General features: G+C 33.4%; 2 protein-coding genes across 2 annotated transcripts; one reads left to right on the top strand and one right to left on the bottom strand.

Annotated features, from left to right (window-relative positions):
* Window positions 1-729: 729 nt before the first annotated feature.
* On the bottom strand, window positions 730-2861 carry LOC123655627 (coiled-coil domain-containing protein 85C-B). The gene has a single exon (XM_045591388.1). The coding sequence runs from the start codon at window positions 2769-2771 to the stop codon at window positions 1518-1520; it is 1254 nt and encodes a 417-aa protein (XP_045447344.1). The 5' UTR covers window positions 2772-2861; the 3' UTR covers window positions 730-1517.
* Window positions 2862-5366: 2505 nt separating this feature from the next.
* LOC123656060 (pancreatic triacylglycerol lipase-like) lies at window positions 5367-15363 on the top strand (the record flags this gene model as incomplete). The annotated part of the gene is made up of 6 exons (XM_045591784.1): window positions 5367-5516; window positions 10496-10619; window positions 12637-12882; window positions 13196-13378; window positions 14544-14703; window positions 15150-15363. Coding segments are annotated over 6 exons (1077 nt in total), but the record flags the coding sequence as incomplete, so codon positions are not given.
* Between the last annotated feature and the right edge of the window lie 3918 nt (window positions 15364-19281).

Genomic DNA, 19281 nt, shown 5'->3' with positions numbered 1-19281 from the left:
TTTTACGGATAAAAGTAAGGTAAAATCTAAGTTCTTGGGTCCTTTGACGCTACATAAAAATTAGAATCACCCAGAACAACACAATAGGGTTACGTCCTTTACAAGGCACGGTGTGAAGTCCCACAAGGATATACACTCAGACTAGAAACAAATATTTGTACACAAATTACAAATAAGCGACATTCGAACCTAAGACCAGCGGCGTTATGTCTATCGTGATTTGGCTCCTGGGGGGAATTTGGGATAGGGTCGGCAACGCGCTTGCGATACTTCTGGTGTTGCAGGCGTCTATAAGCTACGATAATCGCTTACCAGCAGGTGAGCCGTACGCTTATTTGCTGAACTAGTGAAAAAAAAGATTTGTCTCTAAAGCCCATCGTCTTTTTTAATTTATAGTTTCATTGACACGTGTTTTTTTATGCTAAATACTTTCTTTTGATTAGGTGCAGTAGTAGCCGATATAAATCTTTCATTAATATTATGGGTATATTTATATTTAACCTTCGCTAAGTTCGTACTAATTAAAAACAAATTAACAGTTAAGTTATAAAATTTTCCATATTTACTACTAAGCAGCTTTTGTAGTTTACAAGAACTTTTTAAATTTCATCTTTTTGATTGGTTTTGAATATTTTAACTACAAAATTTTTACAAATTAAGTTTCTTTCCTTTATAGTGTAGGTAATTATTTTCTATATTGTTAAAAATACAAACTAATAAAACACATAATAAAAACAAAAATAATTTATTTTTAAGTTCGACAATAAATTAACAATAACACATTAGAGCAAACAAGGCAAGAGGTGTGAGCTGGGCGACAAGGAAGCTAATTGTGTTTCTATTTATACAAACTATTGCTTTAATTGGCTTTGACTAGATGCGGTGAAACTGTAGATAATGTATATCAGGACCTTTGTATATGTAGTAGATAATAATTATACGTCCAGCTCTTTAAAAGACCAATTAATCACAGACAAATTAATAAATTATTTTTAGCCTCATTTAGAACTATGAATGTAGTAATTCTATTATTAAAAACATATAAAAATATTTAAATTTAACATTTAAAATTAATTGTCATAGCGCTGAAAATACTCATCGACATTAATTAGAGCGCTCCTGGTTAATTATGGTTTAAAACAAAGAGCTATATCTAACTTTAATGGCTTATTTACTAATTTTGTACTTTACGGTTTCAAAATTTTTGAAAATACATTAGGCAATTACTAAAAGTTTTGTTGTGACTATCGAGCACGCACGGTCTATGTTATTTCTATTATTTACAGCTTAACTGTTCAGTTACATCTGATTGATAAACAAGGTCAATACTTAAACGCACTCTGTAGGTCATGTGACTTGACATCGTTCTCCGTGACCTCAATCAAGTCAGAGTCCATTCAAACGTTGAATTATAAATTGTTTTCTTTCACTTCCATCGTAATATTGAATACTTGGTACTGGTACATTATTTATTTACTAAACGCTTTTACATGTTATATCGTTTACGTAATGTTCTATCAACGCGGAGGTGCTTGAGGTGGTGCTTCTTCTAATTTACCCCAAACTACGTTACACATTTCTCGAACGAGAGCTTGTTCACCAGTGTCTAAATCAGGAGCTGGTCTTCTTTTTTCCCTTTCCACTCTTTCTCTAACTTCCAACACTTGTAGTGCACGAACTACGGCCTCAGGTCGTTCGCTAAGTCCACTCCCTACACCTTTTTCAGCTTCTAAGCGGCGTACTTTCTGTTCTAAGTCACGAACATACTGAACTGTACGCTCCGCTAATTGGGGATGTTTAATTGGTACAGTCAACGCAGGAGGTCGAGGGACCTCTTCGGCGTTTGTGCCACTACTACTACCGTCACCGTCATCTCGTTCTCTGCCAGCTGTTCTTCCGCAATTAATACATGCACTTCTCTCCCTTTCCTCGTCTAAATAAAGACACAATTCCTTTAATTCCAAATTGTCTCTGATAAGTTCTTGTTGTTTGTCATCTAATTCACGTAACTTGTTCTGATATGCTGACACTTCCTGTCTCATCACAGAAGCCGTGTATCTACCGAACCGCTGCCATTCTCGAGCCAACTTACGACCTTTTTGTCGATCGTCATCAAGAAAGCAACACAGGTCACGTAATTCTTGATTGTCTTCACTTAGACGACGATTGGCTTCTTTCAATGCTTTTATTTCATCTAAAAGTGTTTGAATTTGCCGTCGCTGATCAGTTGATTGCCTTGTAACATCTGAATCAATTCGTTTAGTGAATTTGAGCATATCCGCGGACCGCCTGTGTATTTGTTCTTCCTCTAAGTTACGTTGAACTCGCTGAGTGTCGTCCGCACTTCTTGCTCGGGCTGTTGCTTCTACTGGTTCGTGAACAATTGCTTTCGTAACTATCTCACCTCCTGGTCTGAGAACACGTAGAGCGGCTGGAGGTACAGGATAACCTACAGGGTAACCTTGAAGATATTTCACTTGTGGGTAAGGTCCACTCGGATATAATACTGGCATAGAACCTTGAATTCCTATAGGATATTGTAATTTAGTGGGATCAATATGTTTTACAGAATTAGGAGGTTTAAACTCTTTCGTGCCGGCGTCTACAGTGGTTAGTTTGGAACTCGCTGCGGCAGGTGGTGGCGGATGGTAACGCGGTGGAAAGTTGACCGGTTCTGGGCCCTGTTTACCTAGTTGTTGTTTGTGCTTAGTTAATTCGCCTGTATTTTGTCTGATTGACATTGTCGTTGGCACCGATTCGTGAACAGTCATCAGTTTAGTCGACGCTTCGCACAATGCGATTTTTTAGGTTCATTTCCAAATCGTGAAGATTGCAATCATACAATAACTGTGGCAACATGGGTTCAACGGCTGGTCCTTGAATGAACGGAGGAGGGGAACGCCGCCGGCTGCGTAGGCTGTGGACCGTGGCATTCACACTATTAACTCGGCATGTCTTTAAGTTCCAAACTGCACATATGTAAGTTATTTCAACTATAATATAAATATTTGATGTTTATTGATATGTCATGAATGATCTTTGTAGGTTTTGAGGTTGTTTTTATATTATTTAAACAAACAGGTTACGTGCGTCGCTCGGTATGGCAAGTAAACGCGGACACGCACGGGGCGCGTAGTTGTGACTGGCTAGTTCACTATACACTATACCTGCGCCAGCTTCGTCTGCGCAGGCTCTCGCGGCGTCTCCCTCTACCGCGCTCTCTCTTACCTGTACAATGCGATGCTTGTGTGAATGAGTGTAACCATTCATTTGCTAAGATTACATAGAAATGCCGTCGAGCAATGCTACGATTTCGTTTTTTTTCGTAGGTAGGTACTATTGAGGAAACCTCTTTGCTTGTGCCAAATAAATAAAAGAATAAGACAGCAATTTAATTCTTTATTTCTTTTTTCTATATTTTAAGCGACTATTTAATGTGTCTAAATTTTATTTTCGAAACATAAATTATTAAAAATGTCAATTAAATTTTTCAACGATTAATTCGATATCCTTTAATTTATTTATTAGGTTGTTGATCTATTTATTATTCATCAATACTAGTTTTAGTTACTTTCACATTCTACAAATTCCTTCATCTGATACGTGGTAGTCTTATATTTTTTTTAATCTTTATTATTTATGGAGGGTTTCGTCATTCTGACGATGCCACCCTTATATGGTAATCTTATATCAAGATATACTTAATTTTATAATCCCTTTAAATAAATAACTTCCGTTTGCTGGCAAACGAAAATAACCGACTTCAATTACATAGACAAGTAATAGGTGTACCTAGGTACCTAACGTAGGTAGACGAAAAAATAGTCAAATAAAAACGCATTATCAAAGATTACTTCAAAAGTTGTAATTAGATCTCGATGACATTTAAATGTGACCACACCCAGTAAAAATTTGTGCAGATTTTCAAGAGTTTCCCTCAAAAGAATTATCAAAATCGGTTCATAAACGACGAAGTTATCCCCGAACATACATAATATATATACGGTCGAATTGAGTAACCTCCTCCTTTTTTGAAGGAGGTTAAAAAATAGAATAAATATATTTTTATAAGTTATAACTTTCTTTATTGCAAAATAATTTATTGTAGAAAAATAAATTGTATAGTGTTGAAATTATTGTTGTCTTTCGAATACAGCAAATTATATTCCTACTTCTCTTAAATGCACGTGTTGCATTAAGTTCAATTTCCTTTGACTTATTTTTTTTTCTTTTTTGATAAATTTTCATAACTTAATCTACTTATTATTAAAACGATTCATAATTTTATCAATACGTGAAGCAAATCGAGTAGGTATTTATAATTTTTTAGTTTGAACTGTTAAGCAGCCATCCGTTTCACTCAGAATATCACAGCAACAAATGCAGAAAAGCTTGTGATCGCGAAAGTGCAACATTACATAAGCTAAAATTTAAATTAGCTACATTATATGTCCGACTTTCGGAAGGCATTTTATGTGCTCTGTGTAGAAAAAAAAATAGACAATGGTTACTGGTAACAGTAATACGTTATAGTTTAGGAGTATTTACTACAAAAAGCTCTACCACAAAATTACCTGAATATTAGCTCTACCACAAAATTATTACTAGAATCATTTTGATAAGAGCAGCAGAGTATATTTGAACAGCAAAAAAATCACAGAAATTTTAAAAAGTTTGGACCATGGATACCTACTACTACTTAGGAATTACATTCTGATGCTGATGACTGACTCTGATAAAGATTTTATGTATGAGAATTAATGAGTAAGCGAATATAAACCGTGTTCGTGTTAAACCATTTTCAAGTTCAAGCATATATAATTTCACTAATATTTCATATATCTAGTATCTGTTGCAAGTTATTGTAACAGTGTGTACTTGCGGCACCTCATTAACGTTCGCAACCCGCTGTACTTAGGTTACGCCTGCTTTTGCGACTCTATTCGGTATTGTTGGTCGCAAGGATGGCACGCGTGCACTTAACTTGGCCGCTCCTTGCAGTTGTGCTTGCGATATATGTCTGTGGTATGTACTTTTGTTTATTTTATATATTTTTTTCTTTTAGTGCGATATCGTTTATCATAAATTACTTTTATCCCACATGCGAGCGACTATTTTTAATTTTGTTGTCATATAAAGTATTTTTACGAATTAGGTACTAACGGCACAATTAGAACACAAAATTATCGTATTCATTAATATAAATAATATTAATGCCATAACTAAATTTAGACGATATTTTATAGAAATTACTTAAAAATAAATTTTATTTTAATATTTGTAATATCATTACCTAAAAAAGTAATAAGCATTATTTATAAAGAGACAAATGAAATACTTTATGTTAAGGAACCATTGGGCAGCGAAAACCCATAAAGGAGGCTCTGTACTTGAATACCGATCTCTTCAACAACGCTACTCTGGAAGACTGCGTTTGGAGGCGGGAGCGCGAACCCTGCCCTGATCCTAATGTTACGCTCAACTTGTACACAGAAGCTGAACCTTATAAAAAACAGGTATTGTAAATTGTCTAATCCCATTTTTACCCGATTGCTTTGGTGGACTTATCTTTTACTTATTGATGTTGGCTCGCCCTAAAGTTCAAAGTAGTCTCATGGAAATTAACATAAGAGTTGTAATTCGTCAGTAATTACTATTGAGGATATAACATAAATTTGTTAGCATATTTTTTTATTATTTATTACATTTCGCACATAATTTTTTTTCAGGATATTAATTTATTCTGAAATATCGTATGTAGCTTGAGAAGTCTTGGTTGGCTTTCTAGAATTATTGTCATTTAAACTATTTGAATTCAAAACAATTTTTCAATTTTTCTTTTTGAAATTCAGTTATAGCAAGTTTATTTTTATACTGACATCGACTCTATTTACTTTACGAGTTCACTGCTCTATCAAAATTATATTATGTCAAATCTTTATTGATGTTGTCATATTCTGTGTTCTGTATCGGCAATTATCTTAAAGAATTTATTTAATTTAAGAAATTGATGATTTATTTTTTGTACATACCTTATCGTTATATTTTTCACAAATTTCTTTTTAATTTTTTTTTTACGTTTTCAATTCATCCCATATTTATTACATTTATTTGTTTGCTCGAAAACGAAAAAACCCTACTTTAATTACATCAACCAGTAATTCAACGTAGGTCGATCAAAAAATAGTCAAGTAAATACGCATTATTAGATATTACTCAAAAAGTACTCGTCAAATATCGATTTAATTTACCACATGACAACCACCATTTTTGGATTAAAAAAAAAATAATTGAAATCGGTCTACCTAGTAAAAAGATCTGAAATACAAAAAAAATTCAGTCGAATTGAGAACCTCCTTTTTTGAACTCGGTTAAAAAAGAACATTCACGAAGATTTTTTTATGGGGTCAAGATAATTTTAAAGATTATGCATGAGTGTAAATTAACATCGCTAATTATTGTTTAATGATTTATGTTGGTAAGTAGGTACTTTGACTAGCATTCATCATTACTACTATTGATTTGGATATTTCCCATTGAAGTTTTATACATTATCTGTTATTTGATTTTCTTATATCGTCATTTGTTTGACATTTTTTTTAAACCTTATGGAAAGGTCCATAATATTTATATCTAATAATTTTTTTTAAAACTTTGATAGACTAAATAGATTTTAAGAATAAATGGTGTAATTAAATCGCGACTATCAGTAACATCAACATACCTACTTATAATTATACTAAAGCACTAATTTATCCTGGGCTTGGCCTGTTTATGTCTCATTGCTAGACTAAGTTCTTAAAAAAATCTAACAGGTGTCTGTGTACAAATTAGTCAAATAAATATGTGTCAAAATTTCTTAAAAATCATGTAGTAAATTTAAAAGAACTATTTAAATTTATCAAGTTAGATTAGGGTCGAATGCCAGCACTAGTGGGATAGGCGACTCACGCGCAGGACCGTTACACACGTTTAGTGAATACTTAATAGATTTAAATTTAGAAAGTGTTTTCTTTTCATAAATTAAACATTTTTTATACAAAATATATTTCTAAAAAAATATTGTTACCTTGTCGTATTCCTTTTGTAAATGTTATGTAGAGTACTGAAAACTGATATAATATTTTTAGATAAGAAACGTAATCAAAATTGTATTTCAAATGAGAATGATACATTAAGTAGACAATTTAATTTTTTTCTCATTTATTATTTGTATACAATAATAAAGCCTTTAATATGGCTATATAATATATGGCTATATAATATATGGCTATATATAAATAATAAAGGTTTTAATATGACTTTGTTGATGCTAATTGATTAATGTTTCAAATTGTCTAAAAATCTGCCAACACTATTTAATTGAAAGTCATTTATAACATAATATTACAGGTAAACACATCGTCCAAAATCTTAAGTCGTAAACCTTAAGAAGTTTTGCTACTTCTCTTTCAACTTTTAAGTTATCTTTAAGCCTCTGTCAGCTTCATATGGAATCTTAGTAATAAAGGAGAAGATTACGGACGAATTTTATTATATTAAAAAAAAAATCAGTACCTACCTATCTAGTTTTTTAAGCTATTCTAGATTTACTTAATATCATTAAAATTTTACTTGGTTGCGTAACACATAACCCTTATATTATGTGGCAATTGGTATACGTTATACCTGTGCGGTACATAATACTACGTAACTTGAGCATCAAACCTTGGCCCTTGGACGAAACCATACACTTGACTTGGCCTCTAGGATCGATCGTCGAAGCGAAGCAAGATGGTTAAGCGTTTGTGATAAAGGTATACAATAGCTTGCTTTCCTAAATATATACATAACGTAATTTTAAAGTATTTAAAATTGGTGAAGATTCAGTCAAAATTGATTTGGTGAACCTAAATGCTTCGAACGATAAGTCTACTGAAAATTACAGAAAGATAATTATAACAATTTTATTAATATTAAAATGTAGTGAGACATAGTTTACCGCCAATAGGAAGTGCCACCCGCATGCGGTACGTGCTCTATATTTTAGAGTAGCGGACCCTAAACGATTGTTCGACTTTTTGATTTTAGAATACTATATTTATTATATTTTGTAAACACAATTGGGATAAACTACTATTATGAAAGTTTTAATGTATGTAAAGTACCTATGTTTCAATAATTTTTATTGTTAGTGTCGTATGAATTTTGATAGGTACTAGGAATCCGTGATCATGAGTCTTACTTTTACGTCAGTGTAAAAATAGTAGGTGCAAAATCACCAAGCGTTGTAAATATTTTATTTTACGGCCTACAGGGTTTGATAACAGTTGATATATTTTTGTATATTGGTCATCCTTATCATCTCAAGTTACACGATTTGTCAAAAAATGTTTAGCTGAAGAAAAAAGACAAGAAAACATATTCTCAGGCAATTTGCAAAGACCAGCCGGCCTAGCATGCATACAACGAGATATCTCTTGACGAGAGAGAAAGATAATGTCTACATCGAGTATTTTCTCGATTACCTTAACATGCGCACTACGAGAGACAAAATTCTCTTCCGAAGACTTCGCCTTGTCGAGTAGAGAAACATTATCAACCATAATCACAACTGAATATCATTCTTATTTCTTATGTCGTAAAGTTGAATTTACAAGGTTATTGACCAATTTCAAACGAGTGACACATGTTTTATTTAAAAATGTTCTCGGCCTTTTGGCTAAGATAAAAAGTGTATATCTAATTTAAAAAACTCTAATATGAAAAATAAAACGGCGTAAGTAAATGAATTTAATTATATATGTAAAACAATATGCTCGTGTTGTGCTTTATATCTTGTCGCACATTAGATAATTGTAATTCTATCACGCATTGTTTGTTTGTTTTTTTTTTTTTTAATTTTTAAAATTTTTTGAATTTTTGAATTTTTTTTTTTTGATTATTGATTTTACTTTTATTCTATTTAATTTTATTTTTAGTTATTGATTTTTTTAATATAATTTTGTTTTGTTTTTTATTCTGAATGTTGTCGTGTCTTGTTGTACTAACCCAATATGGACTTATACTTTGGTCTAAAATAAAGTATTATTATTATTATTATTATTTAGAATAAGAAGCAACAGGGCGCAAATACGTTTTTTGTGTCATTATATGGCACACTTCACTCGACTTTTCGCATTTCCCGCTCTTCGTATACCGAAATTATATAATTATAATAGGGAAACGCCATGGTATACAAAAAATAGGCACCCGGTTTTATTTATTTTTTATTTATCGTCTTTCTCGTCGATAATATTGAAGACGAGAAGTTTCTCTTCCTAAAACGACAAAATTCGACAAAATTACGATGTCATGTTAGCTTCCGTAGAGATAAATATCACAGATCACTAAAATTTAATGATTATCTCTTCTTGACGTAACGAGAAGAGTATCGCGTGCACGCATGTTAGCTACTGTAGACATAGAGAGATAATACGAGAAAAGGGGTCGACAAAATTTTGTCGTGGCGTGCATGCTAGGCCTGCTGGCGTATTGTCAAGTCACTCTTTTGTAATACAGAACATTCTATTGCTGTACTATTGCGTTATAAACTTGCAACCTAGATGCTAACCTTATCGAAATATATTATCGACCACTACCTTCATACTATTTATTTATTGGTTAAGTTGATTACATGAACAAATTCAGAAGATGATCACCTATTGTACGCATATTCTAGTAACAACTACATTTGGAATCATATATTATTGATTGTACGGCAATGTAGAGCTCTTCATGTGCAAATAATTTTTATGTCATGTTATTGATATGTCTAAGTTATTGATAATAATTCGTATGATAGAGAATACACGAAGAAGATCGGTGTTTTCGAAATTAAAAAGTTCCTAATTTTTTTGTATTTGGTACTTTATATACTAAGAAAAAGAAATTCACGTCTCTTTCAGACCTACTCGCTCTACAGACCTACTCACGGTTTTTAAGCGACTTCCAAAAAAAGGAGGAGGTTCTCAATTCGATTGTATTTTTTTTCGTATATTTTACCTCAGAACTTTCGACTGGGTGGACCGATTTTAATGATTCTCGTTTCAATCAAAAGCTGATGCTCGCCTTGTGGTCCCCGTCCCACTTAAACTTTGATCGAGATTTGATGACTCCTTTTTGATTAATCTTTGATAACGCGTTTTTACTTGACTATATTTTCGTCTACATACATTGTATAACTTGTCGGTTTTTTTTCGTTTACGAGCAAACACAATTATCCTCGTTTGATGTGCTCTTGTTTCTTTGTCAACTGTATATTAATTTGTCAACATTTTTGGATGCAAAAGAATTGCGATTAATGGGATTTATTTCATAGATTAATATTGTGAGTATTACCTTCTGCATCTACGATATTTATATACAGGTTGTATTACTAAAGTTGTATTTCTAGAATTATTAGAAGCATCATAATACAACATTCATTTCGCATGGTTTAAATACGTCTATTTATTTCACTTTTTTATTATTTCAGGTAGACCTGTTTACTGAAGACTGGCTCCGTCAAAGCAGTTGGGAACCTTCGCATGAAACAATCCTTCTGGTGCACGGATATGCTGGCGGCGATGACACTTTACCTATCATCGTTCTTCGAGATGGTTAGTTTTTTTAATACATAAATATTTAGTCTCTATACTGGAGATTTTAGATCGTTATCGGTTATCACTACCCACCTAAATAAGATCTTTATAATATACATTATTTTTCATCCAATAGGTATTTAAATCAAAAGTTACGTACACAATATTGTGTACCTACGTAACTTTTAATTTAAATACCTATTGGATGAAAAAGTATATTTTCCTATTGTCATACCATCTTATTTAGACGGATTAAATGAGTTTTAATATTTTACTATACAATTTTATTTTAAATCATAAGTTTTTAAATTAATATGGTTATTTTTATTACTAAAATTATTTAAAACGGGATATTTACCATGTTTTTTATTTTCATTTTGCGGAGCTCGATGCTACAATATTATCTACAGAATGTCTTATTCACGAGACGAGTGAACTCTCTCGTCTCCCGTTTAAAATAATTTTAGTAAAAAAAAATCACGATTAAAAATATGTTCCTTTTGTAAAAGGAGAAATCTGTGACGTAATCGCTCGTTCTTGCTTATCTTTGTCAACATTTTTGTGATGCAAGTGAAAGTAACCCTGCGCTTGCGCATGTAGAAGCAGTTCGGCGACGTTCGACTCGGCGATGCATTTCGCAGTTCTCACGACTTTCTCCGCAATGGTTCAATACCCCTGACACAGGGTTTAGATACTTGACATTTACTGAACAACCTCGAACAATACTGACTAATTTTTAAGCACTAAGCGTCTTTAGTCCTCTATAATTGCCTTCCTTCAAATGGTGGGTTCTGTAGATGTTATAGATTATGATCCCGGTGAAAAAAAATTACTAATCCCTTTTTTAATTTTACTGTGTCTAAATATCCTGGCAATGTCCTTCTGCATAACCGTCCAATGCTATTTTTCTTAGCCCTAAAAATGTCGACAAAGTGAAATATTATTACTAATTGTCGCACACAACCAAAGAACTGCATATGTAAACGAATTCTTTTTCTCGTCAAATGTTTTTCATTGTAAATTATAGCCGTGCTTACTAGCTCACGAAAGGTATCATGCGGATCGAGTCTATCAAAGTGGCTCGTCTCTCGTGGCTCACAGGAACGGGGTAAAAGTCGGACACGTTTAAATATTTTTTATCTTGATTGTGGTTGTTATAACTAATTCAGCTTATAATTGGGCCAGCTACTAGTAAAACAAGCTACTATAAATCATTGTGTAATTGTTTAATTGTAAATATTATACCTATAGATTAATATATCTTTATCTATACATATAATAAAATGGTAGGAAAGTCAAAACTGTACATTGAATATTTTTTTAACAGAATACCTGGGGTGTGATCTACAATCAATACCGAAGCCAAAAATATAGTTTTTAGAATTTTTGTCTGTTTGTATGTTTGTCTGTATGTATGTCCGGGATAAACTCAAAAAGTACTGCATGGATTTACTTCAAATTTGGCACGAATATTATTAAGAAGTCGGGTCAACATATAGGCTACAAATTTTCACGCTATCACCTACGGGGAACGAGCAGTGAACCTTTATTTCTTCAACGCATTCTGTATCAACGTGTAATCTAACAACGCATATTTGAATGTTGTTATTATATTATTAACCATGCTATAAGCTAGCTCCACACTATAAATTAAGACATTCTGTAGTATATTTAGTATCAGCATTGCACCCGTGCGAAGCCGGGGCGGGTCGCTAGTATTAAATAAATAAATTTGTCTATTGGAGTCCTAACTATGTGTCTACATTATTTTATAATTCTTTCAGTATTGCACGGATAAATAAATGTTTTTTGCTCGTTTATTGTTTACCTATTATATACATACATATGGTACATATGCATTTCACAAACATATTTTTTATAAGTTATAAATTATGTTGCCTTTATGCTCTGAATACGAAACCAATAAGGTTACAAATTGAATTCGAAAACCTTTAAGTTTTTTTACAGAAAACTCTCTCTTGATAAGTTGTGCATGATAAAATAATGTCAATAATATATTTTGTTATGATTTTAGCATACTTACGTCGCGGTGGCTACAATGTATTCATGCTGGATTGGGGACAACTGAGTCAACCTCCGTGCTATGTCGCAGCAGTACATAATCTGCGTCCAGTAGCACGATGTGTAGCGGAGACCTTAGGATCTTTAAGACGAGCCGGTCTGAGGCCTGACAGACTTACGTGTGTCGGTCACTCGCTAGGAGCTCATATGTGTGGCATCCTGGCCAATTATTTGAATTTCAGGCTTAATAGGATTATTGGTACGTATATTGAAGAATTTTACAATTGAATGGAAGTCGTTTCGGTTTTTTCAAAATTTTCTTTTGATATCCATCAACTTCTGTCATTCAGAACGTCAGATTGAAATTCCAATACTTAGATACTATTTGCGTAAGGTGATGTCTGACACTTCACATGAGTTACCAATATACATGTATAGGCTTTGACGATGACGTATAGACATGCTTGAAAATCACTGACGTGAATTTCGATATGTGCGTTTAATTAACCCACCATGATTCACCCCTCCTCCATATCACATACGTTGAAATCTATATCATAAGTTTTCTGTAGGTTTAGACCCTGCTCGACCTCTTATCCGCTCTGCGCCAGCGCTACGCTTGGATCCCGGAGACGCGCGCGCCGTACACGTACTTCACACGAACGCAGGACGATATGGCGAAGGCGCGAGGCTAGGACACGCGGACTTCTGCCTCAATGGTGGCAGGAGCCAGCCTTATTGTGAAGATACTCCTAGTAAGTTTTGTGAAAGTCATACGAATTTATGCCTGTTTTATACACGAATCACCGAAGCTACGGCAAAGTTCCATATGTGGTCTTGGGCGGACTTCCGAATGAAACACCGTTGAGTTGAGGAAGCCAGCCGTTACGAAAAAATGATATAACATTAAAATTTATAAGAAATTAGAGCCTTTATCTGAAAGATCAGTTGAGAATCTTCTTTTGGCGCACCGTACACACATTTTTTCGTAGGTAGTAAGTGCTGATCCGTCACGCTCTGAGGTGAAAGGCTTGATCGGGTTAACTCGGGATCACCGAGTGTATCCGAGCGATAAAGGTACGGTCAACTGCTCTTCGTTGCTTGGACGACGCGTTGGCGCAGCGGTCGCAGTAATTACTGTTGCGCTGGCGGTCGCGGGTTCGATCGCCGCTCACGACAGATATTTGTATTGGTCATATAGATGTTTGTCGTGGTCTGGGCGTTTGTGCATGTGTATTGTGTGTGTTTCCGAACCCCCGACACAGGAGAAAATCTAACTGGGGTCCGTTGAGTGTGAAGCGTTTGAGTGTGAAGCGTTTTGTCGCTGTATTTAGTATATTCACAATGAAGTTTTCACTTCTACCGTGCGGTCTAAGCACACACTCTATTTTTTGTTTTGTTTTATTAGGAGTGACTGCAGAGTTTCTTGCCTATTCTTCTCTGCAGAATTCATATTCCGATTCGGTGAATGCTTAACATTAGCTGTAATTAATTTATTATAAATGTGTTAGTTATCAAACAAAAACCCGATTCCAATTTACACGATCAAGTTAAGAAATGAGAACATCATCAACGTAGGTAGGCGAAAAAAAAAACGAGTGTGCTTTAGACCACATGACTGAAGTGAAACTTCTGCACAATAAGCCTGCACTGTGTCTTAGATATACGAAACGTGCTGCTGTGTTCGCACCTCTCTCTCTTGCTCCGTTCGCCTCGCCCGATCACGCTTTTCGTAACACTCTTTTCGCGCATTCACCAGCTTACTCCCCAAGTCAAGCGTGTGTAAAAAAACATTTTACTTCAAAAATATTTATTTAAATACACACCTTACTCTAATTTAAATGGGACCACATAACAAGCTCCATCTCTCGAATTTATTTTGATTTTTGTCTAAAGCTTTACTTCATCCTCGCTCCTCAGATGAAGCGCTCTGCAGCCACGTGTGGTCGATCTGCTACCAGGCGGAGAGTCTGTTCCGCGCGAGACCCGCAGCGCCGTGCGGGCGCCGCTGTTCCGTGCGAGTGCCGCCCGCGCGAGCCTCTGCCCTCCCCGTGCCCTTGGGCCAGCCGGCGCCCATGACGTAAGTTATCGCATTCAGCCTGTACATCCCACTGTTAGGTATGGGCCTCTTTCACCACGTAGGAGAAGGATTGGACCTTAATCCACCACGCTGCTCCACTGCGGGTTGGCGGATATGTTCCCAACTATGAGTAACGATCGGTATCAGGTATTTACGATAACAACAGGGGCCGACGGCTAACATGCTTTCTGAGGTACGGTGGGGAGACCCACAAGGATAGAAATTCAAACCGGAAGGGAATATTTGGACAAATACAAATATCCATCCCGGGAATCGAATCCGCAAACGTCGGTGTGATTTAATTAAGATTATGCATAAGAACCTTATACAATTTTTATTTTATAACTTTTTATTCTAATAACAAAAAAGAAATTTCATATACCAGATATATCATAAACCATGTCTTATTTAACAAATAACAAAATCAACTAACTCTGAACTTTAAGGGCTTCCGGAGCCTACTGTCTAGAAGACTTCACGACTCCGTTCTGCCCAGCCACCACAGGTCTAGCTGAGGGTGATGAACGCTGTTGTCTGGACAAGTTGTACGCAGCCGCCGCGACCACGACCAAGCCGCCGAGGACTCGACCACGACCATCCTCAAGATTGCGATCACGAGCTAGACCACATGACCAGAATAACACTCTTGATCGTTTTTAACATCTGAACATTGAAGATGTGTGGTTTACTTATCATTATAGTTGGTTCAAAGCTTTTTAAGTTTTAAAATATTTTTTATACTCAAAGGTCATCCATTAATCACGTAAGGTTCGATGGGGGGATACATTTGATTTTTGGGTTTTTACTAACAACAGGACGGTTTGATACTAAAAAGCTGCTAAAAACATCACGTGATTGTTGATTAATATACAACCCCTAATTTAAAATAATATTTTCATTTTTTGTGTCATTATATTAACTATCCTTCATTTTGTTGAATTCTTTAATTTATTTATCTTATTTAAGAACCCTAAATTCAGGACTCAGAGAGGAGAAATGTTAATTTTAAACCGATAATAAAAAAGTGTGTGTCAGCTCCGACGCGTGACTGGAGTTTACTCCTTCAGATCGACTGTCTAAATAGGCACAAAAAAGGCTTACTAGTCTAAAAAAAAGATTTACCATATCAAATGTTAAATAAACGAATTGAATAACGCCATCTATCGGAACGCAATGGAGTTAAAAGAACGTAACGAGGTCATTCGTTGAGTAGATTTTCCTCCTCATATTTTATTCATACCGGGGGCCTTATATGAAAATCCAAAACTCCAATAACCTCCAAAAACCATTTTCTAACGTGCTCTTTTCTCATCCTTTGCTCTCAAAATTGTCTTACGTATTTTTTTAAAATAATTTTTAATGTTAATGATACTACAACAGGTGGATACCGAATTCCAGTCTAATATTAGTTCGATTTGGTTTACCCATGGATGTGTTTTGTATAAATGAAATGGCAATGGCCAAATGGCCGTATTTATATTAATTTCTATACAGGTTTTGAGACTGAATTTGAAAGAAATTAATGTAAAAAAAAATTAAAACAATTATTTTAAGAAAAATAGAAAAGAAATGTGATCTCACGGATGAGATTTTTGAATACTGCCAGACTGCGAATTCATTGTTACGTTGCATGACAAAGGAAGTAAAAAGTGTGCTTATAATTAATTTCTTCAGTGCATTTTTTTGTTTAGAGCTTCTGTTAACGACGTTGGTTTTTTTTCGTGTTACATATCATTTGAAATCTTAATCATTTTTGCATATTACCTACTTGTAATTAATTTAAATTTTTATCTCTAGATCTACTAAGATATTTGTTTTATTAAAGTAGCATAACTTTTGATAATACCAATTAAGTTAATTACATAGTACTTAACTATAAGTGTAAATATAAGTTATATCTTCCATTGTGAAGTCAATTCGATTAAAAATTAAGTAAGACAAAGTACAACGTTTGTGTTATAATTGATTGTGTACAGCCAAAGAATTGTAATTGTATAAAATAAATTATTTTTTAAAGAGAAGTATTTAGAGAGTATTTTATTTTCGTATTTATTTCTGTAACTTTGTGAGAAGTAACTAATAATATCACATCTATACTTAATATTATAAAGCTAAAGTCTGTTTGTTTAAACGCGCTAATCTCAGTAACAACTGCTTCGAATTAGCAATTTTTTTTGCGTTGGTTGATCCATTTTCCGACGAAGACTACGGGTTAAATAACATCACGCTATGACAAATAGCAGCTGAGCATTAATAATAAATGTTACGATAATAATTCTGTTTTGAGAACTTCCGTTGCGTACGCTGCATTAACGGTTAAAGCTATCCAAAAATCGGGTATGACGAAAATGATCGCCATCAAGGTCTAAAAAAAGTCCGCGATAGCATATGTCTATCTTTTAAGAGTGTATGCTACCTCAAATTGCTTATTTTCCACTCGGCAGGATGTCCATATCTTCCAAACTACTGAATATTTAAGTTTGAAATTTATGTATGGTAAAGTTCAGGACATAAACTACATATCTTTCATATGTTTCGAAAACACGATTCCATTAAATTTTCTCAATACAAAAAAATCGCAAATTTACCTCTATTTTTGTATTAAAACCCTAATATCTCAGTAAATATAGAAGTCATGGACTTGAGATTAAGCATGGTAATTGAAATAAATATGAAGAACATTTGGTATGTTGCGTTTTTTAAAAAAATAACTATTGATAATGTTTGTGGGGAGAAAATACATATAATTCGCGCGATGAACAACCAAGCGCTTTCAATTCTCATGTGTATTTAGTACGGGTGAAATCTGAATTCGAGCTGAGGTAGTGTAGCCCCTTAAGGTTAAGGTCTTTATAATCCTTTTAATGGTTATCAAGTTTGTTTTTAAATACTCGTAATGCATTATTTGCGAAGAAGGTTCTATAGGGATGATATAAAAATTTCGTTAAAAGTATTTCTTTTCGAACTTAGCAAAACTAAGGACCTGGCGAAAGAAAAAAACTATAGATTTGTGTGGGTTAAAAACTGTTCAATTATGGCAAGAAAAAATGGCACGAGTCATATTTTAGATATGCATTCATAGTGATTTAAAAAAGATATTAAAGGTATTTTTAATATTGTATATTCCAATTCATTAATATGGATGTACCATTTAATCTTGATAATACTGCATGTTCAAAATTAATTATGTTTAATGTTTCTTTCATAATCAATCACGTTTTGAATTTTATTGTTTTATTTAATCCTACTTGTAATTTTAATACCAATGAATTTAATTTTTATACTAATGAATTTCTTGTTGTGTACTAATTTTCTTTTTATAAGATATTTTTCGCAATTTTTTATAATTTCCATTATTATTGTTAAGATTTGTTACTATAGTATGAGAGAGTGTGTTACTGTTATTGGTTTGTAATTTGGTTAAGAGCCATTTCACAAAAATCTGTAACAATCCGCGAAATTGTAATATTTTGACGTCGTTAATCTCAGTGTTGGATGCAATAATGTAATTTATATTCTTGAAATATAATAGAGCAACCTTTGTTGTAGTCCATAGTCAGATCAGAATTTTGATTTATATTATGTGTATAAAATTATTAACCTTTTCATCAGCCTCCTCCCTGGGTAAACGGTCGCAATGTATACTTTGAAGTCCTACTTTTCAATAACCTCTACGTTGAAACCATTTTTAAAAAATACGTAATATGTGGAATATAATTTTGTTGCGCACTATCGCAGATTTTTATTCAATTTGTATCTCTATTAAACGATAAAAAAAATTAGAGTTACAAATATTTTCCAAATAAGTACAATTTTAAAAGCGATATTTTTCTTAGAAAACTAAGAAATTTTAACGAACTATCTTCATCAAAGTAAACTTACATCATTAAGGAATACAAAAAAAAAAAAAAAAAAAAAAATTAAAAGATGTGATCATTTTTAATACATTTTATATTAAATAATAAAAAGATAGTATATATTACCACGCATCAAGCCCAGTAAATCAGTCGAGCGCTAGCGCTCTTAGAGGTAAGGTCCACGCCAAATTCTGCGCAGCCGTCTCTTTCGCTCACACGCGCCAAGCGCCCGTTGTTATACCGGATAAACCGCATTTGATACTTTCATAATAAAATATAAATAAAATAAACATATTACGAAAATGACTGTAAAATAATATAATGATAATTTCTGTAAACAAATGTATAATTTAATTTTCTTATCTCACATTATCAATACAAATAGGCATTTCAATCTGTTTGTCTTGTTATTTGTTAATTAATATGTTTGTCGGTGTCGATGTCATAAAATGCTATTTTATTCATATCGTAAATATTAGATTCATTCGTAAACTGAAAAACTAAATCAATTTAAAAAAAAATTGTTTCATAAAATTGATTTTATATTTTTATTTTAAATTTATTGACTGTTGTTATATAACATACTTGAAATTTTTAACAAATTAATTATGTAAAAAACATTTTATACCATAGTTATAATTTTTATTATACATCAGAAAATGATCACGATGGTCTTTTGGTTGTCACACTATACGTACTAGCACAAAGATCGCGCGGCTCG

Source organism: Melitaea cinxia, chromosome 8 (assembly GCF_905220565.1).
Source record: "Melitaea cinxia chromosome 8, ilMelCinx1.1, whole genome shotgun sequence".
NCBI lineage: Eukaryota > Metazoa > Arthropoda > Insecta > Lepidoptera > Nymphalidae > Melitaea > Melitaea cinxia.
The sequence above is the reverse complement of the archived record's forward strand: the minus strand, read 5'-3'. Positions and strand labels throughout refer to the sequence as shown.

Bases quoted from the DNA above. Each gene is read 5' to 3' on its own strand.
- LOC123655627 (XM_045591388.1), bottom strand. From the start codon at position 2,771: ATGACTGTTCACGAATCGGTGCCAACGACAATGTCAATCAGACAAAAT.